This window comes from Sylvia atricapilla, chromosome 19, assembly GCF_009819655.1.
Source record: "Sylvia atricapilla isolate bSylAtr1 chromosome 19, bSylAtr1.pri, whole genome shotgun sequence".
Classification (NCBI taxonomy): domain Eukaryota; kingdom Metazoa; phylum Chordata; class Aves; order Passeriformes; family Sylviidae; genus Sylvia; species Sylvia atricapilla.
The window spans coordinates 4,722,436-4,748,579 of record NC_089158.1 but is presented as its reverse complement, the minus strand read 5'-3'; the positions used below and the strand labels follow the sequence as shown (position 1 = coordinate 4,748,579).

General features: G+C 48.2%; 1 protein-coding gene across 1 annotated transcript in view; it reads right to left on the bottom strand.

Moving 5' to 3' along the window:
- The window catches only part of EXD3 (exonuclease 3'-5' domain containing 3), a 246,180-nt gene that overhangs the window by 164,527 nt on the left and 55,509 nt on the right, over positions 1-26,144 (bottom strand). Inside the window, exons 4-6 of the mRNA XM_066332574.1 lie at positions 7,887-7,951; positions 3,330-3,497; positions 1,935-2,102 (exon numbers count right to left, since the gene is read on the bottom strand). Coding sequence (XP_066188671.1) covers positions 1,935-2,102; positions 3,330-3,497; positions 7,887-7,951 — 401 coding nt within the window. The remainder of the gene's footprint in view (positions 1-1,934; positions 2,103-3,329; positions 3,498-7,886; positions 7,952-26,144) is intronic.

The window sequence follows — 26,144 nt, the reverse complement described above, 5'->3', positions numbered from 1 at the left end:
ACCTGCTACAGAATAAATCACAGAGTCCCAGACTGGTGTGAGTTGGAGGGGACCTTAAAGCCCATCCAGTCCCACCCCCTGCCATGGGCAGGGACACCTTCCACTGTCCCAGGCTGCTCCAAGCCCTGTCCAGCCTGGCCTTGGACATTTCCCTGCCTCAGCTTCTCTGGGTTCCCTGTGCCAGGGTCTCCCCACAATCACAGGGAGGGGTTTCTTCCCAATATCTCATCTAAATTTCTCCCCTTATAGCTTAAAATACTTGCACTTGTCCTTTCACTATTTGCTTATGAAAAATGTCAGCTCCCTCTTTTTTATAAGCCCTTTTAAATACTGAACTGTAAAACTCCCAATGTTTTACTGCAAATACAGCAAGAAAATAAATAATGACAGTCAGGATTTGTATGGATTTCTGTCCTTTCAGGTAAGAGACTGAAGAGCCAACAACGCTACACATGAGTCTGCTTCACTGCCCCAGCTGAGAGATGGGGAAGAGCAGGACAGACAGACAACCACTGCAATGCTCAGAGCCCCAGCTCCAGGTTGTTTAGGGTTAGTCTGACTTAGGTATGTTCAGTCCTCAGGGCCAGTGAAAGACTTCCTGTTATTTTTGAAGAGAATTCTATTCATCCTTCTGGTAACAAAAGAAAGCTAGAAGAAAGCTATGGCTGAGAGTGAGAAGCTATTGAGGTTTCCTGTTCTTCACACTGGGAATGAGCAGTAAATGAGCTCTGCTGTGAAAGAAAAAACAGAACAACAATTCCACCAAAAAAACTAGAGCTTTCCAAAGCTGCATCTAGAAAGAACTGTATTTCTAATGAAAACAACAAATATCTTTGGAGCCACGAACCTAAAAATCCTACTTGAATATCACCAAATAAGACACTTCTGTTGTAATTGTCAAATAGTCACATTCAAAAACTTTTTGAGCACAAGACTAAGTATCAATCTGGGAACTTCAAACCAAATACAAAATATTTCTGTTTCAGTATTGAAAGAAATCAGTAAGAACGGGATTCCAGGATGTCACCTGGGAATTCAGCTTTACTGAAGAACAGAATTTTAAGAATGCTACTTGAGTTTTACTTTTGCTAAACCAGGTCAAGTTGTTATACACCATCCAAAAGAGCTACGTTTCTGAGAGAAAAACAAACCCTTTTGCCTTTAGAAAAGAAAGATCACAGAATGTTGGGAGGGACCTTCAAGACCATTCAGTTCCACCCCCTGCCATGGGCAGGGACACCTTCCACCCTCCACTACTCCAGGCTGCTCCAAGCCCCATCCAGCCTGGCATGGAACAATTCCAGGGCTGGGGAAACCATGGCAAAGATGCTGCAGTGCTGAGATGCTGCAACATGCAAAGATGCTCAGTGCTGAACATCAGATCCTGGGTCTGGTGAAGGCCTGCCTGTGTCAAACCACCCAAACACAGATACAGGAGGTGTTGCACATTTGGAATAGGAGCCTCAGTGGAAAAAAGGCTTCCAAACTCCTCCAACTGAGACCTGAGGTTGGGGCAATCACACGGGAAAAGTGAGGTTTTCTGAGCTCTCTGGCTGCAGGTGGGCTAGAGAGAGCACAGCAGATCTATGACCAAGGACTAAAATCCCTTCTTTTCTTGCTAAGGACAAGGAAAACAAAAAAGAACACAACCATCCCTTTAAATTCTCCACATTAAAGCCTATTAAGCTATTACTTTCAAAGGTCAGCAAATGAGTGGAGAGAGGATTCCCTGGCATTCTGTCCTCAGTCAGCAGCAAAGCCAAGGTTGAGCCCAGGCTGCTCCTGTACATGGGAAGAGCACATTAAGCTGCAGCATTCACAGCGTGCAGCTGCTGGGACGAAATGGAATTCACATTGAAATGCATCCAAAAATAAAGGCCACAGACATTCACAGAGAGCTGGCAAGGTAAATTTATTTGAAAGACATGACCCACCTCTTTGTAATTGCCCTGGAGATAAAGATGACTGACAGTTTCAAGCAAATAGTTCCGGTCTGCTGTGTGGAGCTGGTAAATGCTAATCAGGGGGTCAAGCAGATTAGCTGGGCACTGGGAGAGTATTCCGAGCACACGGGCCTGCAGCTTCTTCAGCTTGGTGCCAGACTTCAAAAAACAACCAAAAAAACAATCAAACACAGGTTTGGTAAAGATGGCTGTGAGTCAACGGCGGCTGAAAACGCAGCTTGTTTAAACAAAGGAAGCAAATTCCTCTGGAAGGGATTCTCCGATTTCCCTGTGGAGTCTACAGGCAGAAATCAGAACAATATGACACACATTTTTTTTTTTCACAGCACCCACTTTAAGAACATGAAATGTTTGTCGGGTAATTCTGGAGAAGGGATAGGGCCTTGTGCAAAAGTGAAATCTGAAACTGGAAAAATGCCCTCTGTGCTAACAGAGCTCTTCAGAAATTCTCCCCTCTAGTTCCCAGCAGAAAATCTTTGAATCCAGTGACTCCCCTCCAGGGAGATCTCACCTATCAAGCATAAGAATTCCATTTTCATTCCCAGGCTTGCTGCTGGGTGCATGAAGGGTAGGGAAAGCAAAAGCACCATCCAAAGATGCACAGACACAGGTATTAATCCTTGTGTTCCCACGTGATCATTCACTCATGACACAGGAATTTCAGTGCCAGTAGCATTTCGCTGCACTTTGTCGATCCTGTAATGGCAGAGCTCAACATCTAACCAGAGCCATTTGGAAAAATGGGAAAGGAAGCAACACAAATATAAAAGTATCCTGCAGTTCAGAGCCAAAAGCTTACAGGAAAGAGAAAATCTCAATAGATCAGAATATCTGAAGGCAAAAGGAATGGTAAACATTAGAACATATAATCTAATGACCCAACTTTACTTAACTAATCATTCAGCTGCTGAAAAGGCAGGCTGTTCCCATTTTCTGCATTCCCACCATATGGCAGGAATTAAGCAATCCTACAGTAACTGGCTTCTATTTGCAGAGCTGGAAGAACACACAGAGAAGATTTCTGCAACTGGGTTTCTCCTGACAGCAGGGATGTGGGCTCCAGTGGGAGAGCCTCTGGCCTGGAAAGGCTGCAAGAGCAACACTCGATCAAAGTGGTTTGATCTGGAGAGATGGAAATCCCAACTTTGGAGGGAAAACAGCTCTGGCAGCACAGGTCCCAATATGATTCCATTTTCAGGCCAGCGTGCCACAGATAACAACATCTCACTGTGAGTTTCACACCTTGTCACGCTCTGTAAAAGGCTACATAGAAGACACTGGATTTGGAATAAAGTGAAACTAGAAAGATACTTGACGAACATTAAAATCAATTGCTCTCTCCTCTCTCCCAGCTCTGTTGCTAACCTGTGGGACAGCAGGATGTGCTTTTATCCAAAGCTGCAGCTCCGTGATGATGCAATACCCCAGGGAATGCCCTTTCCCCTTCCAATCACTGCTGCTCTCCAGCATGGCCAGGAGTCCTGCCAAAGGGTCCTCCAGTCTGGCAAAGCCCCGCCTGATTTCTTCCTTGAGCTGCCGAGATACAAAACCACATTGTCATGTACAAAAAGATTAGTGAATCCTCCCTTCCCCCAGCTGAACACAAAGCTTTATTTTTTTTTTTTTTAATTTAATCTATTCAGAGAGGTAACTGTTGCTATTCAGCCACCATCCGTGCCTCCAGTGACTTTTCATGTCATTACAGATTCCTTCATGGCTCACTGCACCTCCAACCCAATGGGAAAAGCAGCAATTGTCCACACTAATTATCCCATAAAGACAGAGAAGTTGTTCTGTGGGGCAGACAAAGGGGCTTGGAATTTGGGGGAGGGGGAGAAAAGAATTGAGCTGGAGAGAGGGGTGTTATTGGGAAAATGGCAATATTGAAGGTAGAGAAGTGGGCTCAAAAACCTCCTGATCTTCTAAGATACCTACAAGTAGTACAAGAACCCCTCCTCATGGCTGCACCACAAACCTGCATATTTCACCTTATGCCCACTTCAGCCACGGCAGTGCCCATAATCGGAATATTCGAGAGTCTCCAAATAGTTTGGATTTTACACTCAAAGTGAATGAAACATCTGAGTTCAAATTCTGTCACATTGTCACCCTCCAAATCTGAGCTCCTTCCCCAAAGTTCCCTGAGCACTTCCTGCCCCTGCACACCTCCATGAGCCTAAAGGCCCCACAAAGGGGCTCAGAACATGGGAAAACTCCATGCCATAAATCTTAGGAATCCCAGGGTGATGTGTTTAGAAATGTGAAGGAATTGGACCCTCACTTTGTGAATATTAATAGGCTACTTACTCTCCATCTGGTAGAAGTGATAAATTAGCAGTACTGAGCAATATCTCTATCATGTTTACATTAGAAGGAGTTTCCAGGGAGCTGGGAAGGTTGGCAGGGTGAGGAAGTGGCATCCTCAGTACCCACACAGGACCTCTCACTGCATGGTACATCACCAGCATGGAGCAGGGCGAGAGCAGAGACAGAAAAGAAGAAATCACTGAGAGCAGCTGCTCTCTTTCTTTTCTAGCTAAAAAGCTAAATCGAAAAGATGCTCATTCCTGCTGCAGCCAGAACTTGTAATTTACCAGATTTCATGGCCCCATTCGGAGCTTCCAGTGGGAACAATATAAGGTTTGAAGAACAACATGGAAAACAAAATAAAATCTACAGAAAATTTGCCAATGAATTTTCTTTTTTCATTTTCTTTTCTTTTTTTTTTTTTTTTTTTTTATCGACAATTTTTACTGGAAGACAGTTGTTTCCCAGAGTGTCTTTCATGTCTGGAAAACCCACAGAACCTATGGTTTATGACAGAAATGGTTTCTTTCTCACTAGGCTATCAAAGGCAGTATGACAAAGCTGCTGACTAACTGAGATGGGACTTCAGATAAGAGATTTCTCTCTGTAAGTAATTTTCCCTGTGGCAAGAATTTGCAATGTTAAACACAGGGCTCCAACTTCGCTGGGAGATGCAGGAGAAGGCAAAGACAAGCTCTAACCCAACCACAAGCATCTAATACAACAGCCAAAGGAAAACAAAGCAACTCGCCAACTCCAGTGCACTGTTTAGAAATGGCTTGTTTCCCTCCAAAGCCCCACTTCAACACAACTGGAGCTTCCACCACCCCTCCTTGGGCTGGAATGTGAGCTGGACTCTGGCAGGATGGGCTCCAGCAGACACCAGGTCCTGCTGGCACAGGCAGAGCAGCTCCCAGCACTGACACCATCACCAGCAGCACAAACTGCTCATCTGCACTGCCTTTGTACCAGTGAGACTGTGATGAGCTGGGAAAAAGCTTCCTTCCAAACCTCCCAGCAAGCCTTCAGCTATGGCATCTATAATCTGAGGAGGAAAGGCAGAGAACAAACAGGGCACCACGAGACACCTCAACTGAGAGAGGGGAGGAAAGAGTGTGAAGCTGCCTGGCTCTCCAGAGAGGGATTCCGCTCAAACTGTTTTTGTAATTGCCATTTCCATTTCAATTGATTCCCATGGCAGGGAACGCTCCTCGGGGGATTTCTACAGCCTGACAGATCATGGGAATAGGAAAATGTTGCTGATGCTCAAACTACACACTCCTTTATTCAGCTTTGGTCGCCTGGTTCTAATCCCGCAGCTCCAGGCAGTCTGGTGATGCTTCCTGGTTATTCCCAAACTGTCATTCCTATGTAGGAAATGACCATTTCTTATACACGTGTTCCAGAACTGGGGTCATGCCCTGGCAGACACATTCCTGGCCATGGTCACGGATTTAAGATCAAGGGGCTGATTTACCCCAGCTCATGGCCAATTCTGACCTACAGGCACACACAGCAAGAGGCAGAGATGGCACTGGGGCAAGCTGAGCTGCATTTCAGTCAGCTTATCTCAGTTATTTGGGCTGGACATTTGGGTGGCAGCAGCAGCACAGCCCACCTGAGCTGCACACAGAGGGCAGAGCAGCCCAGCCCCTCAAAACAGAGTCCACACTTTCTGTGGGTGCACAGCCCTGGGCATGGACCAGCCTGTCCTGGTGACAGGGTGACAAGCATGAGTCAGAACCCACTGGGACAATCCTGCTGTGTCCCCCTACAGCAGCTGGGCCCACCACAGCCCTCCCCATTGCTTCAGAAAGGCTTTCCTTGGGCACCCTCCAGGCTGAGGAACACCCTCCTGCCCAGCACACAGCCTGGAGTAGGGGACACACCTGCAAACCCCACTGGGGACCTGCAAACCCCAGGTGCCACTGGGGTGACCAACAGAAGAAACATGTGGAGCTGCAGGAATGAATTTAAAAGAAGCCACTAAATTGGTCGAGGGCTGGAGCCTCTCTGCTCTGGAGCCAGGCTGGGAGAGCTGGGGGTGCTCACCTGGAGAGGAGAAGCTCCAGGGAGAGCTCCGAGCCCCTGCCAGGGCCTAAAGGGGCTCCAGGAGAGCTGCAGAGGGACTGGGGACAAGGGCTGGAGGGACAGGACACAGGGAATGGCTCCCACTGCCAGAGGGCAGGGCTGGATGGGAGATTGGGCAGGAATTGTTCCCTGGCAGGGTGGGCAGGGCTGGCACAGGGTGCCCAGAGCAGCTGTGGCTGCCCCTGGATCCCTGGCAGTGCCCAAGGCCAGGCTGGACACTGGGGCTGGGAGTGACCTGGGACAGTGGGAGGTGTCCCTGCCATGGCAGGGGTGGAACTGGATGAGCTTTAAATTCCTTCCCAGCCTAAACCAGTCTGCTATTCCATGGGTCCTAGGGATCCTCCAGATTTTCCACCCCCAGCAGAATCACTGCAGTGCTCTCTGCCAAAGCACATGTCCACGGGAGGTTTTGTCTTTTCCAGAGTATTTTTCTTCCCAATCCACATCCCAGGGTACCCAGTGCAGGGATTTTGATGATTTCTCTTTCCTGCTGTTGTTTTGTGGGATTAACTCCCCTCCAGACCTAAAAGATAATACTTTTTGCCTCCAACTCTAACAAAACTTGATGGAAAGCTCAAGGCTTCAGAGTTGCTGAGCTCAAGTCTCTGCCAGTGAGTGACCATTTGGAAAGGCACCTCTCACACTGGGTTTCCAGTTGTTTATTCCAGCTGGCAACCACAGACTACCAGTAATGGAAAGTCCAAGAGCAGCAGCCCAGAACAGTGACTAAGCACTGCAGACACACAGGATGGAGCACGTCCACCAGGTCTTCAGCCACGCTGGCCACTCCACACAGGACAGATTCCACACAGGACACACTCCACACGGTTACATGGGAGCTGCAGGGCTCTGGGCCTTGCAGAAAAGGAATCATCTCACTTCTGAATCTGCCTGAGTGGTGCAGAGTTCAACACAGAAAACTCACCCCTCAGCTGATGCATCTGCTGGTTTTGTTAGTTTTCAAGCTTCCAAACTTAGATGAAATACATTTTACTGCCTATGAAAAATCTCTATGTAGAGCCCATAGGTTGCTGTATAAAAATACAGCATTAATTTTAGACAGCAGTGCAAATTGCATTCACCACTCTAAAAGGCAAAACCAAACCAAATCAGAAAAAAAAAAAAAAAGAATACTTCAAATATGAAATCTTTGATTGGCAAAAAGCACTTCTCTACCAAGTTCAACTCTCATTTTTTCAGCTACTAGCAGTATTCTTCTCCCTCCCCCCAAGATTCTCCATTTAATGAACAAAAATGTATTTAAAACAAAACAGAAGAAACTTTGATTTTCTTTCCTTCTGTAACTCAGCCCTGGAAACTCCAGCTCTTTTCTCCAATCCCCTGAGCTGCCCCCCATCACACAAAGCTACCTTTTCTTTTCACTTGTAGCTGCAAGTGCAGAGGCTGGTCCCCTGAGTGCTGGAATGAAAGCAGCCGTGAAGGATGGCGGGTCTGACCCCAGCGTCCTGTGCCTGGACATGCTCTGCATCCAGAGGAACTGCTGTGTGCAGGGATCAGCCTTACCTTCCCCAGCTCATGCTTTGTCCACAGAAGCTGAAGGGTTTTCAGCAGCAGGAGTGGGTCCTGGCCTGGAGGAGGGGGAAGAAAGAGAGAAAAAGAGGGAGAAAAACAAAACAAAACAGATTTATTGGCTCTGTAAAGGCAGCCCAGACACACTGGGGCATTGTTTCACCCCAGAGAAATCAGCTACTCCATGCTGGAAACCACCGAGCTCCGACTGCCAGTCAGGATTAGTGTGTAAAACCCTGCACTCTGAAATCCTAATAAAATCACAGCCAGCAGCCAGGCGGGCCTTAACTCAGCACCCTGTGGGCTCCTGCATTCCAAAACTGTGCTGCTGCACTTCCAGCCCAATCCTCCTGCTCCCTGCACACCCCCACCCTTCCCACAGGACACCCAAGGGTCCTGGAAGAGCAGCACCTTGCACAGGTCAGGAGGGATGATCAGCACAGGAGTTTTGAATGCATGGCTCTGCAGTGGAAGCTCTTGGGGAGCTGGGGATGGAGGAGGGAGTGGGGGACTTTGGGCCAGCCCTGGGGTGCTGCCCTGCCAGGCTGGACAGCAATGGGGCTGCAGTGGCATTCAGGCAAGAGGGTGCCTGAGGAAGAGGGAAGATGAAAGGCTGATGTGATGAGTGGCAAGGCTGAACAAAGAGGAATCAAATATTTCAACAGAAGGTTGTTTGGAGTTTTCCTCTTACTTTTCGCCTAGTTATTGCAGAACTTGCATTCCATTGTTCTTTTGTGTGTTATCATTCCACATACAGTCATTCATCATACCATCATTCACCATATCAATATTCATCACACCAGTGCTCCTAAAGAACTTCTCTAGGAATATTTCATTTTAAAAGCAGTAACATGTTTGATATCTGATTCTACTGAATTCACAATCATTTACTTACAGAACCATGATACAAAATATTCTGAATGAAAATCATCTGCAGCATCAACATTTTAAATGTGAAGAATGAATTTAAAAATCTGAATGAACTCCCCAAAACCACTCCTCCTAATGTACCTCCTGTTATGTTTGCATACAGCCAAAAGAAAAATGTTAAACTGAAAAGGAAACTTCCTTTCAATCATCTTCTGTGTTTTACAATTCCTAAAGAGCTCATTTCCAAATGCTAGATTTCATGCTCAGGATCCCATCACACTTCATATTTCAGGTCACAAAAAACTCCCTCAGCTGGGAAAGGCTCCACCTCATCCAGCCGAACTCTGAGGCATTGCATTTATAAAATATTTGAAGTAGCAAGCTGATTACTGGTTGAGCCAAGAGCATGATAATATTCCCATTATCCACTAACCTCTGGGAAACACCAGCCAAATTAAAAATGCCACATTTACAATTCACAGGATAATATTTTCTCTCATCTCTGGTTGTTCTGAAATGTTGAACTCTCCAAACACTGGTCTCAGCTACTTCTCCTCCTTTGGAAAAAGAAAAGGCTCCATTTACACCAAAACAGAAGAAAAGCCAAATCTCCTCTCCCCAGTAAATTAGCAAATTACAGTCAAATTCAGTCCATGTGTGTGTGCATATCTGCACACTCTCCTCTTGGCCTGACTCCCAAGGAAATTTATACACACACAGGAAAAAAAAAAAAAAAAAAGAGAGAATGCAACACAGTGTGTAACCAAATACACTGTAAATCTGAGCTGTAATTAATGCAGGGAACAGGCTGGAATGATACAGGAAATGAGAGCAGTTAGGAGAGCAGTGTTTCACTTCAGATACAACCAATAATTCAACTTGTTAAAAGCTTTCTAAACCTCAGTCAACAAACCCAGCCCTTTTCCTACAGACCGTTTCCTACCTTACCTCCCTGCCACTGAAACCCGAGCTGACACAGCTGGAGGAAAACATCTCTGTGGTCAGTTTTAAGCAGGTCAGTGGTGCCAGCGTGGGCACACAGGGACTCAGAGCTGGGCTCTGGGCACCCAGAGGTGGGTGATTTCCACAGAGAACTCCTGCACCACGGCATCCACTCTGGCCTCCTCAGCACATCAGGGACACAGACCTGGTGGAGAAACTCCAGGGAGAGCTCAGAGCCCCTTCCAATGCCTAAAGGGACTCCAGGAGAGCTGGAGAGAGACTTGGAGAGACTTGTGACAAGGGCCTGGAGGGACAGGACACAAGGAATGGCTTCACAATGACAGAGGGCAGGTATTGAACAAGGAGAGAAACCGAGAAATCTGCTGGTACCTGCACAGGGCTGTTCCCTTCCTCACCTGGTGAGACTTCTGGGAGTCTAAGGATGAGGGACAGTCAGGGGCTAAACATAACAAAATAACCCACAAGCAGTTGCTCCCAGAGCCAGACATAAAGAGGAGAGCAAAGCCACCTCGTGCCCTTGTCTAATCCCACCAGAGGGAGGACACCAGAGTTCATGCTGGACCTGGAGCTACTGCATCCAGTTATTCTCTAGATGAGATGGGAGATGGAAATGTGAAGGTCCACATTGTTTGGTCTCCTGAAAGAAAGGAACAATTCATCTGCTCTGTCTCCCACAGGACCTCTTTGGCAGATGAGGTTCTCCTGGCACCCCTAAAGAGTGAAAAATGAGTGTCTTTGACATGGCTAATTAATCAATAACTACTGCTATACTCCAGTGGGATACCAGACAGGTACCTGGCCATCCACATCCAAGAAGGAAGAAGAGAAGCACCAATAAACTAATACCAGGACATCCAAGGAAAAACAAGAGGACCATACAGGAAGTTTCATAAGCCTTCCAGAAAAACCTGGAGAGCAGGTGGCTGCTCCCCACAGCAAGGAGTGAGGGAGGAGTACAAGGGAAGGAGGGATTAAGAGAAGTGAAAACCAAGTGGTCAGAACTGAACCACAAGTGCATCTGGGCTCAGCTCTGGACAAGAACAAATCAAGGATGGGGCATGGTGGCTGGAAAAACCCCATCATTCCCACCAAGGACACTCAGAAGCTCCATTGCTAAAGAGCAGTTCAGTCCTGCAGAGAGACCTACATCCTGAAGAGATATCCAGCTAATAGCAAGGGGCATTCAATGAGCAAAATAAAAACAAAGGTGCAAAACAGCACAAGAACTGCAGTGTGGGAAATCAGAGAACATCAGGCCTCCCTGCTCCAGCTGTGAGCAGCTGAGGAGGGCCAGGAGACATGTCCCAGGCAGCTGAGCCCATCCAGTTCCTACACTGAGCTCAAGAGAAAGTGCTCAGTCTGATACTGACCCTCCACAGCTCCCAAAAAAGAGGGTTGCAGACCTTAAAACAGCTGGAAAAGCTTCACCAAAGCAAGGTTAGAGCACCCTGGTGGAGATCTCAAAAAGACACATCTGCACCCACTCCAACAAGACACAAAAGACCTCAAGTGTTGGCACTGACAGTTTCTCCCAATAGCATGTTCCTGTTTTAAACATTTTACATTAATATATTTCCTTTGAACGTTTTTCATCCTGAAAGTGAATGAGTTCTGCCCTGAACCTGGTACCAAAATTGCAGGAGATGGTAAATCAAATGTCTTCCAGTTCTCAAGTTCTGTGGTTACATTTCAAAACCATGTAAACCACAAGGCTTATATTTTTGAGTTAGAAAAGTGCCTTTAAGGAAAGCCATAAACTACTTTCTGTTCAGTCTCTCCATTTCCTTTGTGCATCCATCACTCAAACCCTGCTGTGATTACAACAAAAGCGGTGCCTGGGGGCTGGTGAGGTAAGCACTGATTTTGCTGGTGAGGTTTGCAGTGGTGTCCTTGCAAAATTCTGCTGCATTATTCACCAGTGCAGCTGAAACGCCCTGGGAAGAGAACCCCGCATTCTGACTGAGCCTCCTTGTGCCTCTCGCCTGAGGAAAGGGTAACATCCAACCCTAGGGGAGGAATTTCCCAAGGAAAAAACCTCCTCACACTTTCTTTGTGCCCAAAGCCATTCAATGCCAAAGCCATTGTGGCCAAAAACCTGGAAGATTTACAGTCAGCAGAAGAAAAGATACTGAATGAAAAAAAAGCAACCCCAAAGAAGGTGGAAATAGTGAGTGAAATGCAGGGTCACAGCCCCCAAACCATCTCAGCTGAAAGTCATGGACAGGAAAAGTCAAGAACAAAGTGTTTATGAATCACAGATTTATGGAATCACAGAATATCCTGAGCTGGAAGAGACCCACAGGGATCCCCCAGCCCAGCCCCTGTCCCTGCCCAGAGCCCCACCAATCCCACCCTGGGCATCCCTGGCAGCGCTGGCCAAAGGCTCCTGGAGCTCTGGCAGCCTCGGGGCCGTGCCCATTCCCTGGGGAGCCTGGGCAGTGCCAGAACCCTCTGGGGGAAGGACCTTTCCCTGATATCCAGACTGAGCCTGACACAGCTCCAGCCCTTCCCTGGCTCCTGTCCCTGTCCCAGAGATCGGGGCTGTCCCTCTGCTGCCCTACAATGGTTATGTTTTCTTCAGCCAGCCAGTTTGTCCCTCTGCCCTGCAAGTTAATAGAATTTTAATAAATGATTAATGCAATATCCAACAAATCCATGTTACCCAGAAAACAAACAGTGAATTTTTACTATTACTTATTGTTTTGTGTGCCTTCTGCCCCAATAAATCCCAGGATTCTGTTCTCAGTGAAAACTCTTGCCTACTGCAACATGTTTTTGAGACATATTTCTGAAAGGAAAACTAAAATTCAAGGTATTTCCATGTCCCCCTTAGGGCAGGTCGCCCTTCTGGACTTTAAAACTCCAGTACCTCAGTGAAAACAATGCCCAGACTGGGGGTTTGGGTGAGCAGAACCACTCACCCTGCTCCTGTTCCAGTAGCATGAGGGGCACACCCACTCTGGGTCATTTAAATTGCAGGTGAGGACAAACAAATTGTGTGTTATGTGTGAATTAATCAAAGTCTTATCCAAACCTAGTTTGCCTCAATTTTGTTCAGAAGTGGCTGCAGCTCACATCAGGTTTGTGCTGGTTTTGCAGAAGAACAGGCAACAGTAAGAATATCACTTGGAGCAAAAATGAATGGATACATTTTCCAGTGCCCAAATTTGAACCTCTGTGGACGAGGAGATCTAATTAAAAAGGTGCAACATTCCTCTGTAGAAACCCCCAGATTGTGACACCTTCCAGGTGTTCATGCTGTGCCTCCATTAATGAGCACATGTAACAGAAATAAATCTTTCAGTTTATTACTGTGAGGAATCAGCACTTGGTGATTGATCCCAGTCTGCACGGACTGCAGGGATGAGTCCCCCACCGGAGACTGAAAGCAGCCAGAGGTGTTCTCTGCACTGCTCAGGTAGCAGTGCCTGCAGGGACAGGGAATGCTGCCAGGACAAGCTGCTCCATTTCCACCACTGAGTCCACAGCCAAATTTACAAGAGGATCAGATGTCACAAAACTATTTCATTTCAGAAACAATACATTGCTCTGCTTTAGCACCATTTCCTGAGCTCCAAAACTCTCTCCTCATCCCAGCAACCCATTCCTTCACTGTGCCTGCCACAAAAGGGAAATATGCTTGAGAATGTCTAACTGTGCATTTAGCTGAACTCACACAGCAAGGAAATGAAGCAAGAAGATGGAGAGAGTCCTTCTTTATCTGGTCTGTCTGGCTCACTCCAGCCTTGGCTCAGTGTCCAGTTTCAGCTGCTGTTTTCTGATCCACAGAGCTTTGAACTCAGCTGCACCAAGCCCTGCACATCTCAGGAGGGAAGGAACCACACCAGCCACCACAGTCCTGAACTCCTCACACCACACACCTCCCCTGTAATTTTAACATTAAACACAGAGCCTTTGGGGAGGCCTGGGAGTCCAGGTTCACCAAGGGAAAGAGAGGCATTTCTTACTTGTTCCTCCAGCTCTTCATCCACACATTTGGATTCCCCTTCTGCCTAATGCAGTCAGTGGAAGATCTACACCAGACAGGAGGGGAAATATCCCAAAGCGCTCTGAGTTCCTCACATGTAGTCTCCTAGCTGTGAACATCAACTCATTCTCAGCCACCAGAAACTTCATGTAAGATGAATGGTTACACATTCCTTCATTCCTCAAGCAGCTGTGAGTGCTCTGTTTCTCCAGCCCAGTGATGACAGCCACCTGCTTGCCAGGGGAGACATGAAGGCCCCTGCAGCCTCTCTACAGCAGATGAGGATTCCCACAGCTGGGATAGGTACTGAAATAAAGGGGTCACATCACCCAACACGCTGCCACAAGCTGGCCCAGGCATCCCTGGGAACTGCAGAACTAGTTTATGTTTTGTTCATAGGCCAGCCACCCCGGAGGGATTGCCCCAGCCTAGTTCTCTGCATGTATGGAGAGCAGGGGGGAAGCTTTATTCCAATCCAACTGAGACAATTGTTCCACTCAGCACGAAATATTTTGCTTCACTTTAGGGAGGAGGTCAGTATCTAGAGGCTTATCTTTTTGTGATTCTTTATCACCTTCCAGACAGACCTGGTTTAACAGAAACTTGTAACTCAGTGATGCACCTTGCAAGGTACAGGCCAGCAATTCCTCCACGAGTCTCTGGTTTGGATCTCCTCTGTTAATGTGCCAACATGCAGTTGTGTATCACAGAATTAGTCCTCCTGGATGTGTGTTCTCTAATATCCTTGCATAAGCTTACACTAAGCACACAACCACAGAATGGCTGGGGCTGCATCTGGCTCTGCAGGCAATGTCCATCTCGTGTTCCTCATTTGGTTCTTCTAGACAAAAGCCAGAATTCCTCAGGTACCATTAGCTGAGGCCACTTTTCCTGGGATCACTCTGTGAAGCCATACCTTGGCCTGTGCTGCTGACTACACCACTATTGAAAAGCCAGATTTAAGAGCTCACACAGAAATATGGTAGAGAATGAGGTGCACAGGCAGAACATGGAGAAAGTGCCCTGCTGGAGAGGGAAAAGGGAAATGAACAGTGTACTGGAAGCAAGAGAAGTTTTTCTAGAAAAGAAGCCAGCCTTTCTCAATGGCAATAAAAAAATCATTCTCTAACTAAGGGCAAGTGAGATCCTTTCCATTCTGAGAAATTTGAGTTATGAAAACATAATAGGAACCCTCAGCATTTGGCTGATACATGCTCGATTTCTAAGTGAGTCAGAAGTTCACATTCTTCTGCTGCAGCCTCCCAACTGAAAACAATCCCCACACTTCAAGCACAAGAAAAATAAAGCACACATATGCTTCTTATAAAACAATCCTTACAAATAACCATGCCTTTTGTTTTCATAATGGCTAAAATTCATCATTTCCCCCCAAAAAAGCAAAGATCAAACAAAATGCACTCTCATTAAAAGAGAAGGCTTGCTTGGCTGAGCACAACAGGCAGTGACATTGTCCTCTTATTTTCTTAGTGCCTTTTGTCAATGGAGAGACCCGAGGGCTGCTCCCCAGGCTGTGGGGCAGGGCAGGCTCAGCACAGCCCCACCCCAGGGCTCCAAACAGGGGCTCTCCTCCCCTTCTCCCCACACCAGCCCTGAGAACACCCACTTGCCTCTTCCTCCCAGAGTGTACAGACACCTGAGCAACAACAACGTGAAATCCCAGAGTGGTCTGGGTTGGAAGGGACACTAAAGCCCATCCAGCTCCACCCCAGCCATGGCAGGGACACCTCCCACTGTCCCAGGTCACTCCCAGCCCCAGTGTCCAGCCTGGCCTTGGGCACTGCCAGGGATCCAGGGGCAGCCACAGCTGCTCTGGGCACCCTGTGCCAGCCCTGCCCACCCTGCCAGGGAACAATTCCTGCCCAATCTCCCATCCAGCCCTGCCCTCTGGCACTGGGAGCCATTCCCTGTGTCCTGTCCCTCTGTCCCTTGTCCCCAGTCCCTCTGCAGCTCTCCTGGAGCCCCTTTAGACCCTGGCAGGGGCTCTGAAGTCTCAATGGATCCTTCTCCTCTCCAGGTGAGCACCCCCAGCTCTCCCAGCCTGGCTCCAGAGCAGAGGGGCTCCAGCCCTGGGAGCAGCTCTGTGACCTCCCCTGGACTCTCTCCAGCAGCCCCAGGTCCTTCCTGCACTGGGCCCCAGGGCTGGGGCAGCTCTGCAGCTATAATCTCATCTGAAGAGGGCAGAGGGGCAGAATCCTGTCCCTCACTACACCTGGGCACTACACCCAGCACAGGAGCAGAGGGGGCCCTTCAGAGCTGGTGCCAACCCAACAAATAAAAATGAAACCTCACCAAGAGTCACCCAGCTCTGGGACATCCTCGCAGTGCCCGAGATGACCCAGCCTGGGCAGCAGAAACTTCCCTTGCCCAGGAGTGAAGGAGCCTGTCCCACACTGTCACCCTGAACAAAGGGTGACATCACCTCAGACAGACAGAGGCCATTTAGGGACACTTTCAGTGCACCCTGGGGGGACAAGGAGAAGTGCAGCAATTTGTACAAAAAGAGCAATTCTAAAAATAACACCAAGAGCTTGCTTTCTAGGCAGTTAATGAAGTCCAACTTCATAAAAGCCTAAAAATGTAACAGTCATAAACCTTTTGCAGGTTGTCAACACTTTGACATGATTTGCTCCTCTGTCAAATGGGCTCTAACCTCAGTGTCAAGGGCTCTGCAGTACTAGGTGACAATCTCTGGCCCAGGACAGTGGGGACACACATGGGAGGGGAGGACAGCACTGCAGTCAGTCCCTCATTCCCTTCCCATTTTACACCCCTCCTTCCACCCTCACGGCCAGACACAGCCAGAGGGGTGGCTCAAGGCCCTGAGCTCGGTGGATCCCCATCCCGACCAAACCAGGGTTTGCACTCTTGTGTTCAAATCCGCTTAGACAAAACCCACAGTTTCATCATACAGTTTTTCTTTTCCTTCAGAAATTCAGCCAGGCTACCCTTACTTCCTTTAGGTACCAGCTCCATGCATTTTTTTCAGTGATGATGAGAATTAGGTTTTGTTCCCAGAAACCAGCTCAGTGTTGAGGGAAGGGTGAGGAGCGAGTCACCACATTCCTGGAAGGAGGACAACAATCAGTGCCGTGGGATGAGCCCTTCCTCACATCACACTGTCCTGCCAACCTCCTCAGGCCAGGAACAGGAGTATCTGTCACAGCTGAGGAGCCAGTTAATGTCCTTACACTGAGATAATGGCACTTTAATAGAAACGAAAATTCACTTTAAAAGCATCTAAAACAGCACTCCAGAAAACTAACCATTTCTTCTTTCCAGCTTAGCAGTCCTGCAAAAGGAAAGAAAACTGGTATTGTCCAGGATAAAAGGGGAAACTTCTTAATTATGTAAGAGACTGAGACTGCCAGGAACAGCAGCAGCCCCAGAGGACTCAAGCACAGGATGGGAAAGAATCATCAGATCCAGAGCACTATCACAGAGCTAAAATGATATCCTTTTTTGCCTCCAGACATCTCTGGAAATCCCCAAGTTCTAAACCTAACAACCTTTAACTGTGCATCCTAAGTAGTTCCATATGAAAAAGCCCACCTGGTAATTCTAAAAAGCTGTAGTACATATTTTGAAGCCATCCAACTTTCTTTTGAGAACAGTAAGAAGAGTTTGATTCTTGTATTAAGGACATTCCCACCTTTTCTTCTGCCAGTTCCTCACCTGAGCACATTTCAGCAGCACCACAGATGCTGGATGGGGGCAGGCTCTCTCCTGTTCCAAGGTCAGTGTGTATGATGGTCATGGGGCTGAGCCAGCCAGGCCCTGGACAGAGCCAGAAGTGCTGGGCACTGGAGGAGTCACCAGCCTTGCAAGTGCTCAAAAAAGGTGAAGATGTGGCACCTGGGGACATGGTGACATGTTTACTCAGGTAAACAAAGTGGAGGAGACCCATCTGTCCAGGCTGAATCGAGCTGTCCAGAGGCAGAGGGAAATTGCTGCTTTGCTTATGTTGAATAAAACAATGGTTAAACCTCTAAGTTAAAAGAATTTCTCCCTTCTCTGGCTAATTACATCTCAGACTGGTAGATTAAAATTCCATCTCTGGTAGAATCCCAGACTAGTTTGTTGGAGGTTTGTTAAAGATCATGTCATTCTAACTCCCCTGCCATGGGCAGGGACACCTTCCACTAGACCAGCACTGGCACTCAGCATTATCAGAACCTTCAAACAATTTGTTCTTCAACCATACTTCTGCTGCAGCTTTTGAAAATCCCCCTTTGAGGTGCCAGGAAAAGTTCCAGTCACTCCCAAATCCTAAATCTCTATCCACACACAAAGCCCTCCATGTCACCATGTCACCCCTAAGCGACTGCAGAACAGGCAGGTGCTTTTTTCCAAAGCTGGCTGGCTCAAGCCAGTTATCTCCAGGACACACTGCAGATGTTACACACAGGCTCAGGCAGAGCCTTGCCCAGGTCCTCACACCACTCTCCCTACCCTGACTACAGAGCTGCCTCTGAGCCCTTCCAATGCTCCTAGCACCAAATCCATGGCCAAATAAAAGATCTCGCTGCTACTTAAGACAAAAGTAGTGATGAATGTTCCCTTCCAAAATTCACAGCTCCACCTCCTAGATAAAATAAAAACCCTTATTTTTCAGAGGTCATACACATTAAAGTCATAGCTCTGGGGAGGCTGAGTGGAAAAGCCAGGCTACCTGTCAGTTCAGCACCAATGTGTTTGAAGGGATTTGGTGGTTTCCATGGTGATGGGGAGGGTAAGGGGCTGCCTGGTTCCAGCTCTGACTGACGCACATCTCGAACAATCGCTCTCTTCCTGTTCGTATGGCACAAGAAAAACAGGATGCTGAGAGGTGTTTATCTGAGAGGGCGAGATAAGCAAGCGCACTGTGAGTTCTCAAAGTATAGGAGTTCACCAATGAGATGTTACAGACTTTCTGTGGAAAAAAAAAAAAAAAAATCCTACTGCTGCCATGCTGAACGTGATTAAATTATGCATGGAAAGGTCCTTTCCCTTGGAAGCCTCAGGAAACTGTGCAGAGCTGGTATATGAGCCCTGAATACCAATGGAAGGTCTCTTTAGAGCGTGGTACTGAGTTACAGTGCTGAATGAAAGCAGAGAACCAGCTCAGTGTGTGATATCTGCCAACGCAAGCCCTGCCCGGGGCCCACTGGGGGGGTGGGCTACAGACACTGGGGGGCTGCACAGAGAGCTCAGGCTGCTCTAAAGGGCTCTGTGCCCGTGAGCACCAGCTCACAGGCACTTCTGAGGCCACCCACCCAACCTGAGGCACTTTGCAGCATTTTAAATGTCCCTCCCTGCCTGAGAGGGAATCTGCCCACTTCTTATTCCAACTCCATCAGTGACAGAACCTGCAAACCACACAGTCAATAATTACCTGCTCTCTAATCACCACGAGCTGGTACAGCCCAGCAGCACTCTGGGGTTTAGAGCTGAAAATCTCATGTCCAAAAAGCAGAGCAGCATTGTCTGGGGGTGGTTCTGGAGCAGGGGAAGGCACCTTCACACCTCAGTCACACATGGGCACAGGCAATACCCCTGCCCAGAGGCTGGGCAAAGCCTGGCTGAACATACTGGATCTGACCTGGGGTCACAGCAGCTTTAATGCATCTCTCCTGTTGATTTACAGAATCACAGAACCTCCTGAGCTGGAAGTGACTCACAAAGACTATGCAGTCCAACACTGGAATTCCAGCTGTACCAGTCCCATCTAGGTGGCTACCAAAACGATCCAATCATAGCCAGGAATTGTTACAGCTCAGTTCTCTAAGAACAGGCCTGGTTCCCAGAACCCTGTAAGAAAACAACAGCTGAGCTTTGCCATCTGTGTCATCCACACCGAAGGACACGGGGTAGGACAGATCTGTGTGAGAAAGTGGATTTCTACTTCATGCAAATTTTGTTCTCCCAGTCATTGCACATATTTAAGACAGTATCAAAGGAACAAAATGGGAACCCAATCATTGTCTCTGGCTTGGCTGGTTTACGGACAACTCCCAGCCTTTAATTCTAGGAAGTGAGTGACCATGGAACCTCCTGACAGCCAAGGGCCCCCCTTTTTCCATCTGACTCGCTGTTTGTCTTGGAAGTAGCCAGGTTAAGGCTGTCCCATTCAGCCTGCAGCGGAATGTGGGGCAGATGGAAAGAGGGAAAGACAGACAGAGAGACACTGCAAAGACTGAGACAAAGCCTGGTGGTGGGATGAAAGAGCACAGAATGAAGGCAGGGCCCAGCCAAGCCAAACAAAGTTTTCCTTGAGTGATTACATCTGCCGTAGAGTCCCCAGCTTGCACTCTCCTTGCTGAGAAATTCTTTTAATTGTGTCTAGGACATTTTAAAAATCCCAAGAAAAGCTCCTCTGTAATCATTGGAGCTCTGAACTGTGTGAACTTTTGTCATGCTGAATTGCCAATAGCTCGCTGCAAACTCCTGCCACCAAAGCAAGGCTTTGCTAAGGGAGAGCCTCGGGGAGGGAAAACTGGTAATAAATCTCCATTTCTTTTTTCCCAAGGAAAAACAAACAATTTAGACAAATTCTTCTCCCTCCCAATGTCTGTATAGCCCAGTGCAAAGTGCATCCAGCAGAAAACGAAAAGAGATCTGTTCTCAGATTAGCCAAAATTAAGTGAGGTTAAATGAGCGATGTGTAGAGCCAAAGCCTACAGCTCTGTGAAATGGGCACCTCCCAGGGGGCCAGCAGGGACAGTGGATCTTCCACAGCCACCAGAGCCACTCACTGATGGGTGAGGGAGGAGGGGAACAGTGGGGCACGAGTGTACAGCCAGAACCTGCACCACACAGCACCACAAGGTGCCACAGGCAAGTCCTTGCAGATATGAAAATCAGCACTTGTGAGCCAGAAAGACAGAGAAATATTAAATAATCTTCAGGGGCCATGATCTTGCCTTGGCCAGACACATTTCAGATGTTACCTGAATACCACTGCCCTGGGCTTCACATCATGGGTCCAAATCCCTTGTCTGTGGCAAACCTCCCTCATCTTCAGGCCTGTTTTGACAGCATTAATTTCCCTCACTGTGATAACCAGAAATGCCCGAGAGTTGACAGACTCCAAGCACCTCATTTCTCTCCTTCAGAACCCACACATCTGCCTGCATGCTCAGGTAACTGGGTATTTTTTGTTTGCCACATGTGAGGGTCAGTCACTGGAGGCCACTACAAAGGCTCAATGTCAAAGACCAAATCAAAAATAACAAGGTGGGTGAGCTGCCTCTGTGGCCACAGTCACACAGCCCACCGTGCCACAGGGTGGGGTACTCTGGTACAGAGGGAACACCAACAGGTCTGTGCCCCTAAAACAGCCACCCAAAGGTGGCCTTGGTGTGTGCACATTTCCTCAAGCATTTTGAATTAATACCTGGCTGTATTTCACCACTTGGCTGGTGCCAAGACATTCTGCTTAGGACATGAGCTGATCAAAAGCAAAGTGACTTGTTCTTATTAGAATCATGGGATATCCTAAACTGGAAGTGACCCACCAGGATCACCCAGCCCAGCCCCTGTCCCTGCCCAGAGCCCCACCAATCCCACCCTGGGCATCCCTGGCAGCGCTGGCCAAAGGCTCCTGGAGCTCTGGCAGCCTCGGGGCCGTGCCCATTCCCTGGGGAGCCTGGGCAGTGCCAGCACCCTCTGGGGGAAGAGCCTTTCCCTCATCTCCACCCTGAGCCTGCCCTGGCCCAGCTCCAGCCCTTCCCTGGGTCCTGTCCCTGTCCCAGAGCAGAGATTGGAGCTGCCTCTCTGCTTCACCTCCATAGAAAATGAACTTGGCCAAATCATGGATCTGCTCTTGCTGGGGCAGGGAATTGAAGCAACTCAGAGAAGACTCCAGCACAGGAGCAAAGAGGTGACTCATATGCCAGGACTGGGTGCAAGAGCATGAGAGAGAAGGGCAGGAGCAAGCTCTCTCTTGCAGCTGTGATTCAGCTGTTTGATCAGTGAGCACTTCCACTTGCTCTATTCTGCCAGAACACACCTTTCCTTATCACACAGAATTCACAGTACTGACTGCACTTCAGGTAATGACACCTACCCTTCAGTGACCTGACAGGTGCTGAAGTTTTATGTGCTCTGCCATGCAGAAGACAAGACTCCAGCTGAAGGCAAACTCACACATCAGCCCCAGGACAGGATTTCTCAACTTGCTGCTCATGGGGGGCCACGAGCTGATCAGCACCCCAAGGCCCTGGAGCAGAGTCACCAGCACTGCCAAGGGATGTCAATGCACAGGTGGCTGTCAGCATCATCCAGGTTTGTTTTTTAAACAGTACATCTTATGGAAACTTAGAAAGAGTGTTTATAATCTTAGAACAGAATTTATCCTTAGAATAAGCAGCCTTTCCAGGCATAACCACCTCCTCTGCTGCCAGACCCTGCATTTCAGAAAGCACAGCACAGCCAGGATCATGCCATGTGGAAACACCAGCTCAGTGTTTGTTGAACACTTCAACATGGCTGAGGGGAACCTCGATGGAGAGAAACATCAGATGTGGCTGAGGGAAGGGGGACAGTCAGACCAGGTGGCAGCTCAGAGACACAGAGCCTGGTCAGGACCGGTGAGCAAAGGGACTGGTGTCTCTCTGGCCCCCAAGCACAGGGAACAAACAGTTTGAGGGCCAAGGAGCACCATTTGAGAACATCCACTGCAATAATCCCAGTCCTCAAAACCATGGAGGGTTCCCTGAACACCTCTGGTTTGCTGGGGAGGAGGTTGGGATTTTGTTTCACGCTTATTTGCCTCTTGTTTTTTCCTGGTAGGTAGCATTCATGTCCAGTAACTGTTGACCAAAGTGGAAAAGGAGGATTTAACAATAAAGTGCAAGAGTCCATCACAAGTAATGGCAGCCCATGTGCTCTTACGAAACAATAACACACCAACATAAAATAAATCAGTGCCTTTTAATTTAACAATGTAAGTTACCCTCCCACCTGCTGTGACTCTCCATAAGGAGAAAAAGCTGGCGGTGTATTTACCAAGCTGTCTGTCCCAGTCCCATTCTGCACTGGCCTCCTGCCCTGGGGTTAGACTGTAGGACTCTGTCATCTCTTGCACTCGTATGACCTAAGAAAGGGAATGTGGCCTTTTTCCCACAAGTCCAGAGTGAGAACATCATAAAAGCTGAACTTTAGCCCCCTTTTTGGGCAGGCAGCACAATAGCAAGGAGGATGCTGTTACTCCCCAGAGGCTCTGCTGCTGAAAAACATCACCAAGCTCAAGTAAAAGGTCAGTAGTTAGGATTGCATCTCTTGTTTTCTTCAGTTTTCCTCCTCCGTCAAAGGCAGTTCAACATTCTTTGCACAGCCCCCCCTCCCTCCTTCTGAGAAATGCAGGAAGGAAGTGCTTGCAAAATAGTTTAATCTAAAAGAAGGCACAATCACACACAGCAAACCCTGCTGCAGCCTCTGAGCAGGACGTGTCCCCTGCTCCCAGCTCCCACTGCAGCACAAACGAGTCCCTGCCCCGGCAGAGCTGTCCCTCCTTCCCCACACACCCGGGCAGGGTTGTGCTGCCAGCGCCGGGGCTGGAGAGCTGTGGCTGCGTGCTGCAGGCAGCCCCTGCTCCCCCAGAGCACACAGCACACCTGCCCAGGGAGCCAGGGATGTGCAGCAGGACGAGAAGGATGCAGGGAGCCCTGCAGCCTCCAAGGGCACTGCACGGTGCCATGCATCGAGGGCACAGCTGTGGTCCTTGTCTGCAGGACAGTGTCACCTCCTGTCTCTCTCACAGCAAGTACTTGGTTGATTTCACAGGATGTTCTTCCACCAAGGCTTGTTACCTGAACCTTTCTACGGTTTGGGAAGATATTTGGGACAGTTGGATTTAACTTGACCCTTTTCTTCACTAGATTTATGTGAAAGAACCAGAGTGGGTGGAAGCAGCTGTTATACTCCATGCCTTTTTGCAAAGAGGAATGTAGAGACCAGTAGGCAATTCCTGGAAAACTCCTTCGTTATCCATCAGTTTCTGCTGTATGACCACATATCCAATCTAAACATCATTCTTCCCAGGCACACGGTGTTTTTGTATCCCTGGGCAAACAGCACTTACTATCACAAGCCTATTTCTTTGTCTTTTCCAAGACTCTAGCAGTCCCAAGGACTTCCCTTGAGCCATGAACCACAACAGCCCTGTATCAGGACAGGCTGGCAGTCCTTGCCTGCTCTCCCTTTGAGAATTCCCAGTCCTGCCAGCCCAGTGTCCTGACACAATCCCCTTGGTGCCTGCAGCCTCTCCCTGAGCCTGCAGTGGATCCAGTCCTGTTCCAGTGTCCCACATTTCCCTCACTGCTCATGAGTTCATCTCCAGCTGGCATTCTTGGACTTCATGGGACACTGCCAACAAACCACAGTCCTGTCTCTTCTTTAACCCATTGCTGTCACAGTGCATCATTGAATTAATGAAACAATGAGATCAGTGCATGAAGGACCTGAGCACAATCACACCAATCACTACTCGAGTGGTGCCTCCTTCCAAACAGGATGCCCAGGATAAGCAAACACACAATCAATTATTTTCTAGAAGGGAATTTAAAAATGCTGCATGCTGTTAACATGAGCACTTTCCCCTGCTGTCACACAGCTTCACAAAGGGGAAGATTAATGCTTTCCCAAACAGGGAAATGAGAGCACCAAATTCACCAGCAGCTGGGGACTGGGGGGTTGCAGCAGGACCTGAAACCAGGTTGCTGAGTGGCTTTTTTATTTGAAGGTTGACAGCTTCAACTTCCAGCATCTACACCCAGCACTGAGCACAGGGAAACCTGCTATTCTCTAGCTCTAGGCCAGATGGGTAAATTTTTTGGGTTAATGTTTTCATAACCATGCAGCCAGGGCTGCTGTTTGTTATCCATCCCATCCCCAGTAACTTCTTGCCTTCTTTTGTTTTTCACTTGCTGTTGCTTATGTGCATTTCTGATAGATTTAAAAATAAGTGTTAGCACTGCAGAAATCCCTTCAGCTTTAAGATGAGGGTTCCATAAGTCTACATTCTTTAAAGACCTTAAATAAAAAATTATTTCTGTCCTGCAGAGTGTTAAGGAGTTTACTGCCCACCCCATGTGTGCTGCAAGCCCAGACAAAGGACAATAAAAATGTGAAACAGAGGAGAAGGAATGAAAGAACCCCAGAGAGACACATCTGGCTGAGAAGAGGAGGTGCTCCTGCAGGTAGGCAGCACAAAGCCTGACCACTCCTTCAGTGAAAAAAAAAAAGTTCTAATACCTAATCTGAACTTTTCCTGTTGCAACTAAAGTTTTCCTTCCCCTGGCACAGGGCAAAAGAGACCAAACCACCACCTTACTACAACCTCTCTTCAAGTACCTGTACGGCAAAATTCCCAGTTCAAGGTTTGTGAGGATACTAAAACCATACTGAAAAATATAAACCCAATAGTTGGTTTAATGAATGGTTAGAAACGGGTTACAGAGCACATAGACCTGAAAATATGACCCAAATACTGTAATGCAGCATTTAAACAAAAGCAGTGATACAAGGAAAAAGATCCCAGTTCAGTTCTGAGCTTCTTCTTGGAGAGAATCCTATTCATCAAAGGTGATCCAGTCCAAGGTGAGGCCCTCACCTGACTTGGTTCCTCCCTCTTTAAGGCATCACAGGTGGGTTTGCCTCAGCACTGCCCTGGAGAGCTGACAGAAAGCTCTGCCTCCATCCCAGCACCCGGAGTGACCCACACATCACCCGGGGTGCTCTGCACCCAGAGCATCCCCAGCACCCCTTGGCCCACCACCTGCCAGCACAGCAGCTCCTCAGCACACATCAGCCCTTTGCCTCCTTTCCTCCCTCCCTAATCTGCTGAGATGCTTCTACGAAGGGGCACTTTGTTCATTAAGATAGTTAACGATAAAGGGAAGGGCAGCAGGAGTGCAGTGCCTCAGGCAGGCCAGCCCCACAGGAGGCTCCAGGGCTGTGCTCCCAGCTCTGCTCCCAGCTCTGCTCCCAGCTCTGCTCCCGGTGTTTATCCCGGCTGGGTGTTTTCCCCTCGCGCTCCGCGATTGTTTGGCCGGGATGCTGATGGATGGTGGAGAGGGCTGTGTCTGGAAATGTGCTCCCGAGCCTCAGGAAGCTGAGGGGGCCTTTGCCAGCACTTCCTTCCTGCCTACAGAGGAGGACAGAATAGGAAAAACCTTGGCTGTCTCTCGCCCTGAGAAAAGGTCTCCCCTTCCAGCTGGATTACAGTAACAGTATTTTAATCTTTCACAAGATTATAATATCCTTCCTCTCTAAGTATAGCTCCAGTGGCAGCTCAGAGAATTAAATGAACCAACAATGTAAAACTCAATAGGTGGTGCTGGTAGCTGAAGAAATGGAGGTCCAGATTGGAAGATCCCTATCTTCAGCCAGGATATAAATCACCAGTGATCACACCTGTCTAACCCAGGACT